The sequence below is a fragment of the Mus caroli genome, unplaced genomic scaffold (assembly GCF_978045245.1).
Source record: "Mus caroli unplaced genomic scaffold, Mus_caroli_1 scaffold_13, whole genome shotgun sequence".
NCBI lineage: Eukaryota > Metazoa > Chordata > Mammalia > Rodentia > Muridae > Mus > Mus caroli.
This window is the reverse complement of record NW_028227268.1, coordinates 4,208,482-4,218,907: the sequence shown is the minus strand read 5'-3', so window position 1 is coordinate 4,218,907 and position 10,426 is coordinate 4,208,482. Positions and strand designations below refer to the sequence as shown.

At 52.1% G+C, this 10,426-nt stretch overlaps 1 protein-coding gene across 1 annotated transcript; it reads right to left on the bottom strand.

Moving 5' to 3' along the window:
* Positions 1–321: 321 nt before the first annotated feature.
* Positions 322–10,397, bottom strand: Tk1 (thymidine kinase 1). Its single transcript, XM_085829393.1, has 7 exons — positions 10,222–10,397; positions 10,094–10,125; positions 9,151–9,261; positions 6,590–6,683; positions 1,808–1,897; positions 1,067–1,186; positions 322–939 (listed from the first exon to the last, which is right to left on the bottom strand). The coding sequence occupies exons 1-7, from the start codon at positions 10,285–10,287 to the stop codon at positions 748–750; spliced, it is 705 nt and encodes a 234-aa protein (XP_085685519.1). The 5' UTR covers positions 10,288–10,397; the 3' UTR covers positions 322–747.
* Between the last annotated feature and the right edge of the window lie 29 nt (positions 10,398–10,426).

The following is a 10,426-nucleotide window of genomic DNA, read 5'->3' as shown; positions in this document are numbered from 1 at the left end:
GGTCTCTAGTCCTCAAGGGTGTCGCCCCACCCACTTTCCAAGGCCTATCTGAGTATCTGAGCTGTTTTCTCAACTCAAGCTATCAAATGTCTGTCTCACAAAACCTGACCACCCCCTAACCCCCGAGCCAGCTAGAAACACCATCTCCTGACTCTCTAGCAGGTTCTTTGCCATTTTTGTCACGAAACCAACCAGATAGAAATGTGGGACTGTTCTTCTTGGGCTGTGGTGAGACCATTGGTACTACAAAACACATTTCTACCCCCAAGTCATGTGGGTGCCAGTTGCAAGTTAGGGAAAGCCAGGCTAAGGAGAAAGACGTTCTCATTAGTAGTAAACTTTAATATTGTTCACTTTGCACAAGAAAAGTGGCTCACTGAGAGCTGAGGTGAGAATGTTTAGGCATAAATGGGGGAGCTGTGAGAGGCCTGGAGCCTTGGTGAGGGTGGGGCTCTGAGACTGAAACGCAGCCACCAACAAGGAAGAAACTAGCCCCACCAGTGTCACAATGCTAGACAGCTCTGTCCTCACCTTTGGCTGAACGCGGGACCCCCTAGCCACCAGGCAGGGTCTGGGCTCCAGTCTGCATTGAGGCATCATGGCAATCAAAAAGGGAACTGAAAACAGCTTCAGCGAGTGAACGATGAGCCTGTTCAAGGCACAGTGTCCGTTAGGAATGGCAGGCCCGCGCTCCCCCTGCTCTCTGAGAGTCCAACCTGGGTAGGAGACGGCAGGCCCCGGGTCCCTTCAGTTGGCAGAGTTGTATTGTAGGACTTGCTGAGAGGCAAAGAGCTTCCTGACAGCCAAGGCCTCTCCTGGCTGCCCCAGCACCAGACAGTTCTCCTTGTTGTTTGACCCAGCAGCCTGGGCTGAAGACTTCTTAAAGTAGCACAGGCGGCACACGGAGTGATACTTGTCGGCTCCGCCAATCACCTCTACCTGGTGGGAGGGAGATGTGAAGGTGGGGCTCAGAAGCTGGAGCCTAAGCCCACCCGAGTCCTTGGGCAGAAGCATGTGTGTGTGTGTGTGTGTGTGTGTGTGTGTGTGTGTGTGTGTGTGTGTGTACCTCTTTCTCCAGGCCCAGCCTCTTCGTGTAGGAAGCTTCTCGGAAGCACTCCATGCACACAGCAGTGAGCTTCACCACACTCTCCGCCAGGGGCACCAGGTTCAGAATGCTGCCGAAAGCCTGCACGGAAGACAGCAGGCGTTGTGGTCAGTTAGCCAGGCACCTCCCTCCTCTGCCTGTGTTCACATGTGTATATGTGGGGGGGGGGGGGGCAGAGAGCAACGTCAGGAGCTGTGCCTCTGCACTGTCTACCTTGGTGCTTTTGGAAATGGTCTCTCACTGGCTTGGGGCTTGCAGTATAGACTAGGTCTGCTTGCCAGTAAGCCGCTAAGATCTGCCTGTCTCTGTCTCTTGGTGATAGCATTTTAAAGAGTCTAACTCGAGCCTGTGTGCTTTGCGAGGCAAGCACGCTTCAGCCTGAGCTCTTCCCACCCACAACGCTTCTCTTTTTTTTTTTTTTTTTTTTTTTTTGGTTTTTCGAGACAGGTTTTCCCTGTATAGCCCTGGCTGTCCTGGAACTCACTTTGTAGACCAGGCTGGCCTCGAACTCAGAAATCCGCCTGCCTCTGCCTCCCGAGTGCTGGGATTAAAGGCATGCGCCACCACGCCCAGCTAACGCTTCTCTTTTAAACCCCATGATTCAGGCTACATCATACTTTACTGATCCTGCTTTTCTTGAGAGCCGCACCCTCCTGCTCTCTTCCCTTTGGCCAGTCCAGAGCACCCACTAGCCATCTTTACCTTCCTCTGGAAGGTCCCATCCAGCGCTGCCACAATTACTGTCTTGCCCTCGTTGGCCATCATTTCACAGAAATCCACAATGTCAGGAAACTGGGAAAAGTCCAGAGGATGAAGTTAGCTGCCCCAGGCAAGGGCCTCATGAAGACCGTGAGGGATCTGAGCATGCAGGTAAGCCCAGAGCCGGAGACCAGACCACACCTCCAGTCCTGTGAGACATCCCACCTGCATGCCCACTGCCACCCAGAGCTTGCCAGCAGGCTCCATCCAGCATCTGAGAGAGGCCTCTACATACCAGAGAGGCTGGAACAGCAGCTCTCAACTTGCAGGTCACGACCCCCCTTTCTTTCACAGGGGTCACATATTAGATATTTGTATTATGAGTCATAACAGCAGCAAAGTCATAGTTATGAAGTAGCAACAAAAATATATAGAATAGAGTTTATTTAGGCCATGGGGAGGGGAGTTGAGAGAATAGCAGAGGCAGAGAAAAGCAGAAAGAAGGAGAGAATAGAGACATGGGGGCCGACCATGACCACGTGGAGAGTGGGGGAAGGGAATGGGGAGCAAAGTGGAGAGAGGCAAGAGTGTAAGAAACAAAAATAATCTTATGGCTGGGGTCACCACACGAGGAACTGTATTAAAGGTCTCAGGAAGGTTGAGAGCCACCAGGCTAGAACTTTCCCCTACAGTTCTTGGAAGGAAGTGGCCCTGCCAACACCAAGGGTCTCTTCCTTCCAGAACGGTCAGTGCACAAAGCTCTGGGCTTAAAGTTCTTGCGGACTTCTGTTAGGGCAGACTTAGAAGCTAAACACAGCTCATGTTTAAAATGGGCATTCAGAGAGAGAACTGGGGGTGGATGGCAGGAAAGAACACTTGCCGCTCTTGCAAAGGGCCCAGTTGCCAGTGCCACATGGTCACTTACAACCATATGTTAATTCCAGCACCAGGGGCCCTGGTGGCCTCTTCTGGCTTCTATGGACACTGCACACATTTGATAGACATGCATATAAACACAGTAAACACTCACACATTTCAGGAGCAGACCAGGTAGCTCAGGTGGTAGAAGAGAGCTTACCCAGTGTGCATGAAGCCTTGGGCTCCACCCCCAGCATCAGATGAACCAGACACAGTGTCCAACACCATACTACCAGTACTTTGAAGGTAGAAGGATTACAAAGTTCAAAGCTACGAGATCCTGTCCCAAAAAATACAGGGCTGGGGAGATGGTTCAGCAGTTAAAAGTATGACTCGTTCCTATAGATTACCAGAATTCAATGCCCAGCACCCACATCAGATAGCTTAGCTCCAAGGGATCTAATGGCCTCTTTTGGCCTCTGCAAGCACCCATAAACATGCACACGCACGCAAGTGCTTCAGCCCCCACGGACGGGTGGAGGGAGAGCCTAAGTGAAAACCCAGAGAATAAGCACCATGAGGTTACACTGGCATTTTCCCACCAAGAAATCCTGCGTGAGAGAGAATGGCTCTTGGCAATGAGATGTGCGAGGCAGGAGCAGGTTGGCAGGGACAGCTGCCCTCCGGGGTCACTCAGGCCAGCCACCCTTCAATAGCACAGTGTCTCCCTAGAATCAAGACCCAGGCTTCTCTACCCTGTCGAGCGAGGCTGGGCATTTTCCTTAATGTTCTTTACCTTCTTTGTTTGAGATGGGTCTCTCACTGAATCTGGACCAGAGCCATTCAGATGGGCGACGGAGCTCAGGGACCTGCCTGCCCCTGCCTCCCTAGTACTGCGGTTATGGACACGTGGCTATACCCAGCATTTTACACGGGTGCTAGGGACTCACGCCTGCAGAGCCAGGGTCTCATTGATAGAACTGTCTCCCCATCTCTTCTGTCTTTTGCTTTTGATTGGTTATTACCGTGTAACCCAGGCTGGCCTGGGACTCAAAGCAATCTCCTGTCTCAGTGTTCGCAGAGCTGAGTGTGCAGGTCTGCCACCCTGCCTGGTTCCTCAGACCTTTTCTTGAACACACTCCTGCCCCACACCTTAGTGTTCTAGCCTTTCTCTTTCTCCCCAGTCCCTCCCAGTCTATCAACAGAGGTGAGCTGGAAGCTCCAGATTTGTCTCCAGACCTAGAATGCCACAGCCAAAGGGCAGAAACTTGGAATGGATGTGATTGGTCCCTGGACCCAGCCATTCCCACAATAGTCACAGCATGTGACATGGCCCGCTCTATAAAAACGCACATGTATAATTAGAAGCGCCCAGGCTGGGCTGGCACTTGTCAAGAGTCCTGGCACTGACTGAACATAATCTCTTGGGCCAACACCAGGCAAGGCACCCTGGCCAGCATGAATAAAGACCCCTTCTGCCGTCTCACCTGAGCATCAAAAACAAAACAGGCACAGTTTATGCCAGAAGCAGCCAGACAGGCACTGCCCTCCCTCCAGGCTCCAACCCTTCTGCCACCCACTGTCCCAGGCAAGGATATGGAAGGAAGGGCAGCCCTTTTGTTTTGCAATGGGGAAATCCTGAACTTAGTATAAAGAGCAGGTTCTAGAGACTGGGGCAGAAGCATGCAAAAACTGTGTTGTTTATATGAAGCTGGTGTGAGGGCCCATGACCACAATCCCAGGACTCAGGGAGCTGAGTTCTAATCCAGCCCAGACCACAAAGCAAGACCTATCTCAGAAATCAAAGTATCCACTAAATGAACTAGTTTTTCTTAATCATAAGGGGGAAGCATAGAAATAAATCTCTCCTATAGGCTAGGATGGGGAACAGGGCTGGAGCAACTGCTAGACTGGTGCCAGACCTGGGTACGAATCTACCGAGCAGGAAGAGCTAAGGAAGGAAGGTAAGCCTAGGGACTCCGGCTGGGCCTCCAGGAACACCAGGAGAGCATAGCTGGTAAGCAGGCCACTGCGGCAGGCCTGAGGCGGGGAGCTGCACCCTAAGCAACGTCTCCGCAGCGATCGCGCTCCAAGATTTACCTCTGAGGACAAAACAAATCTGGCACATCCTGGTGGATGGGCAGGTGCCAAGAGCACGGTGAGAGTATCACAGCCAGAGCTGCCTCACTCTATCCTGGGGGTTGAGGGCACACATAGGGCAGACTGGGACCCCTCCTCCATTAAACCCAAACAGCCTGGCTCCTTCCAGGGTAGAGCATGAGAGTGGGCGGCCAGAGAGCCACACAGAGTCCAACAGAAAGTCAGCAAGTGACATAGAGGCTCTGGCTCAAACCACAGGCTGTCCGGGGCCATCATCCAGCTTTGTGAACAAGCCACTTGCAGCCACAGGACAGTGAGGGATTCTTTTCTTTTTTTTTTTTTTCTTTTTTTTTTTTTTAAGATTTATTTATTTATTATATGTAAGTACACTGTAGCTGTCTTCAGACACTCCAGAAGAGGGCGCCAGATCTCGTTATGGATGGTTGTGAGCCACCATGTGGTTGCTGGGATTTGAACTCTGGACCTTCAGAAGAGCAGTCGGGTGCTCTTACCCACTGAGCCATCTCACCAGCCCCTTGTTTTGTTTTTTGAGACAGAGTTTCTCTGTGTAGCCCTGGCTGTCCTCGAACTCAGGAATCTGCCTGCCTCTGCCTCCGAGTGCTGGGATTAAAGGCATGCACCACCACGCCCGGCTGGGAGATTATTTATTGAGTGGTTTATTACGTTGCCACAGGTGGCATGCTTGGGACATATATGCTATCTTTGACAACTCTTTTTAAAATTTTTAAAAATTAGGTGTATGTGTCTATGTGAGGTATGTGTGCGTGCATGTGTGTAGATGCCCACACAGGCCAGGAGAGACCCTGAGCTGGGGTTAAAAGCAGGTGTGAGCCGCCCATTGCGGGTGCTGGGAACCAAAGTTGGGTCATTTGCACAGTAAGCAAGTGCTCTTAACACCGGAGCCTTCTCTCCCGCCCACTTACTGGTTTTAAATGTCTATTACTACATATGATGCATGGGGGTGGGTGCTCACATGTGGAGGTCAGAGCACGACTCTGAGGAGGCAGATTCCTGCTTTTACCCTTTCATGAGTTCTAGGCTTGAGACGAGGTCTTACTCTTTAGCTAAAGCTGGCTTTGAACTCCTGATCTTCCTCCTGCCTTAGTCTCCCAAGTACAGGGACCACAGCACTACCCGACCGTCCATCAACAAATACTCTTTAAAACCTCTATGATGTTAAGTGTTAGAGGCCTCTGTCCTTGCTCTTCCTGGTGGACTGGACACAGCCTTAAATTGGCAAAGAAGCGTGGCCAGCCCTTCCTGTTTACAGCCCCCCAGCCCAGGCTGATTCCAAACTGGCTAAATAGCTAATGATACTTTGAACTGATCCTCACCACCTCCATCTCTGGTGCTAGACTTATAGGCACTCCAGCATGTCCAGTTGATGCCATGCTGGGCTGGGCCCTGGGGCCTTGTGCTCACCAGGAAGGCGCTCTGCCAGCCCAGCTCGGGCCCCCATGGAAAGGCTTCTATATGGGAGAGAAGTTAAGACCACAAAAGACATAATTCCCACTCCAGTCAGAGGACGCCCAGGAAGCAAACACCACCTCCCAAAGATTAAAACCTCACAAACAGACCCTGAAACCAAAGCAAGGCTGGGATCAAAGGACCCAGCCACCACTGAGGCCAAGGCTGGAGCTCTCCCCCACAGCTACCTTGGCAAAAGCAACCCTACATGACAATATGCTCCTGGGCAAGGGAATCTGCACCCCAGTAAAGACAAGTCAATGACGAAAGGGACTTCTGAGCCAGCAGGGCAGGAAGGGTCAGGGGTTAGGGTGGGGGTTATGCTGCAGGCTGACTTACAAACTGCCCCTCATCGATGCCAATGACGGCCACACCCAAGGACTCCTGGGTCACATCACGGAGCATGCAGGCTGGCAATGCGTCCATGGTGTTCCTGGGAAGAGAAGGCCAAGAATGAGCAAGGGCAGAGACCAAGCACCCCGAGGACCCAGAGGCCCAGACAAGCGGCCTGAGGTGATCCATCAGTTTCTGTGGGGGAGCACTGGGGAATACAGGGACTTATTCAGAAAACCAGTTAAAAGACAAAGCAAAATAACTCATTTGAGATAGGGTCTCTCTGTAGACCAGACTGGCCCCATACTCTCTCTGCCTCTGCCCACCAAGTACTAGAATTAAAGGTGTTAAGTCATACCTGAGGAAATGTTAAAAATTTAGCTATATTTATTAGCAGTTTCCGTGCATATAGGTCTGTGTATTGTGTGCACATCTGGTGGCCTTAGAGTTCAGAAGACGATGTTAGATCCTCTGGAACTGGAGTCACTGATGGTTGTGAGCCATCAAATGTGCTGGGAACTGAACCTAGGTCCTTGACAAGAATAAGTAATCTTAGCCACAGAAGGCAGAGTGCGGTACCCAGGAAAGGAAAGCTGTCAGAGGCCCGTGGATTTGCCACGAGCAGCCCAAGGCGAGACGCATCCTGTTCTCAGCGTCTGGAATGGTGGGTGGCCTTGGAAGCCAGGCAGCAGAGTGACCCTCTGGGACCCCTTCCAGTCACTGCCCTCCAGATTGGAGGACTCTCCACACCACACGGCTGTCTGCTGGCAGAGCCAGGCTGGGAAGCCTCTGCTATAGGCCCCACTGGAGACCGCCCGCTTCCCGGCAAGGAAGAACCCACCCAGGCCTCTAAAGGCCGGTTTGGACACACTCCAGAACACCATTAAAGGATGCCGGGAACCTCTCTGCTCTAAGGAATGGAATGCTGGGCTGCACCCAGCGCCTTCTCCCTGTGGTCTCTGCCTCACTTTCAGAAACTAACTCAGAAAGCCGTTTCCCAAACCACAGACAAGCAGCATGCAGTGGCATTCTTATCAAGGAAAGCACCTTCTGCCCTACTTACTACCTCAGGATCTTAAAATCTGGGAAGCTGGGTGTGGCCAACCACATCCGGCTGGGTGTGGGATTGCTAGCTTGTAATTCCAGGGGGAAGAGGAGGGAGGGTCACAAGTTATAACCCACCTATGCTACATGAGACCCGCCTCAGTAAACGGGTTGAGAGATCGTTTGTCATTCTTGCAGAAGACCTAGGTTCTACCCCCAGGAACCACATGGCAGCTGACAATTATCTATAATTCCTGTTCCAGGGAATCGGATGCTCTTTTCTGACCTCCCAGGGTACCAGACAAGCAAGTAGCGTGCAGATCTACATGCAAGCAAAACACTCATACAGGTAAGATTTAAAAAACAAACAAACAAACAACCCTAAACAAATCAAAAACAGGATTGAGATGTCTGAATGCGTAAAGGGCTTGCTTTGAGAGCACAGTGAGCCAGGTGTAGTGGGACATGCCATCGACCCCAGCGTTTGGCAGGCACAGTTGGATCTCTGTGAGTTCAAGGTCAACCTGGTCTACAGAGTGAGTTCCAGGGCAACCAGAGGTCTGTAGAGAGTTCCTGTCTCAACCCCCCCCCCCAAAAAAAACCCAAAAATATATGGCCAGTGAGTGTGGAACCCAGAACTTATAACCCGAGGCTGTCCTCTGAACTCATGTGTATGGACACGTGTGCAAACACACACCTCCCTAAGAAACCAACCAAAGCTGGGCAGTGGTGGTGCACACCTTTAATACCAGCACTTGGGAGGCAGAGGCAGGAGGATTTCTGAGTTAAGAGGCCAGCCTGGTCTACAGAGTGAGTTCCAGGACAACCAGGGCTACACAGAGAAACCCTGTCTCAAAAAAATAAAAGAAACCAACCAAAGAACACAACACAACACTCGGGCATCTTAAATTCTCTCTTCCCTCCCCTGGTAGAGGGGATCAGAGAGAGCACAGGCAACAACGCGGCTGTGGCCTCCACTCTAGGCACTGTTGCCTCCTCTGCTTTCGGTCCTCCTGGATGCACATCCCGTCCTGAGCGCTGGCACCGCGGTTACAAGGACAGTTGTAAAGACCTCAGTACAGAGTCTGGCAGGAAGCCTGGCTTGAATCCCCAGCCAACTCCAAGTCCTGGTAGTTCTCGGCTCCACTTCCTGCTCTGCTTCAGAAACCTGCTCTGCCCCAGGCTGCTCACCCTTGGCCCAGCTCCAGCAACCCCGAGGCACAAATTACTTTCTTGAACTCCGACCCTTGGGCTCAGAGGGAAGTGTCCAGTGCGAGGGCTGGTAGATAGACAATTTAGAATGATGACGGCTACCTAATGGCAGAGAGCCAACTAAAGAGTCAAGAGGGCTGCAGCCTCTACCCAAGTGGGACCCAGGTTCTCCCAGCCTCAGTGGGTACAATGGACACTTGGGGACAGGTTATTCTAAGTTTTGAGCACTTATGCATGTCCACTAGAGGCCAGCAGCAGTGTGTCCCGAGGCTTAGGGGTTTCCGAAGGGCAGGATCAGGGGTAGGACTGACCGATCATGTGTGGAGAAACTGTTGCTATAGCGCGTGTCTTTGGCATACTTGATGACCAGGCACTTGTACTGGGCGATCTGGAAGCGCCGGACTCTTCTCATCAGCTCCGTGCTGCAAGAATTAACCAGGGCACATGAGGCCCGAGCAAAATACGGGCTGCCACCACCACCTAGCGTCGGGCAGCCGGAACCGCAGCCCGTTCACCAAGGCTTAACCCCATGCTGTTCTGAACAAACTTCAATTTTCATGAATGAACTTCAAAGTCTTTGACAGAATTGCCAGAGAGCTTGCTTCTGGATCCCAGATCTTGAGTTTGGCCCTCACCCTCCGGGCAAGGGACAAAAGTGAGGTGACACCAGACCATTCAGAAATAATGAGGTGCCTGGTATGGTGATGCACCCCAGCAGAGGCAAGAGGATCTCTGAGTTCGAGACCAGCTTGGGCGACAAATAAAGACGCTGAGTTAAAAAACAACAACAACAAAAAAATAAAATAAAATAAAATAAACCAAAGAAAACCCGAGTAGTGTGTGTTTGTTATTCTGGGTGGGACTCCCAGAGGTTAGACCCTCACCTCAGAGTTAATTGGGCTCCAAGGCTTTAGGAGAGCTCGCATGGGGAATGAATGAGGAAACTGTCAGAGAAGGTGCCTAACTCCCAGGGGAACACATGACGGAGTCCGGTGGGCTCCTGGGGAATGTGAGCTGGGGGGTCTTCAATTGTACCCCCATGTGGTCCGCCTCAGCAAAATTAGGGTTCCCCAAGAAAAAAGGCTTGGGCGGGAGGATGGCAGCAATCCAGGAAACCAAATTTGGGCGGGAATGTACACACAGAGGCGTTTGCCGCCTAGTCAGAGGCTTATGGGAAGATGGGGGAGGAGGGAGAGGAGAGCCAGGGTCTGCAGAGAGAGGGAGGCCCACCGCCCCGAAGGCCCATTCATTTACCTTTTCCCTGAGAACATGGGCCCGAGAATCACCTAGAAGAGAAGTCATTTAAGGGGTCTCTCCCTTGTACACCCCGCACCAGCCACCACCCGACCCCACTCCAGACCCCGTACCCCCAGACCCCGCACCTGAATCTGCCCCCGGGTCTTGCTGGGGGAGCTGGGCAGCACGGTGGGCAGATTGATGTAGCTCATGGCGGCTATGCAAACTTTAGCACCGAGAGTCCGTGGGTGGAAATATTTCGTCTTACTGCTCGCAGCCTGGAACGTTTGCCCGCCAACAACTCGAAAAGAGGCTGTATTCGGGGGCGGGGCAAAGACAAGACGTCCCACC

What these genes read in the sequence shown, in the direction of transcription:
- Tk1 (XM_085829393.1), bottom strand. Translation starts at nt 10,287, where the DNA reads ATGAGCTACATCAATCTGCCCACCGTGCTGCCCAGCTCCCCCAGCAAG. An exon ending in CCCATGTTCTCAGGGAAAAG is followed by an intron (nt 9,262 to 10,093) that starts GTAAATGAATGG and finishes TAATTCTTGCAG; the next exon opens with CACGGAGCTGATGAGAAGAG. An exon ending in GGCTGGGCCTGGAGAAAGAG is followed by an intron (nt 940 to 1,066) that starts GTACACACACAC and finishes CCCTCCCACCAG; the next exon opens with GTAGAGGTGATTGGCGGAGC.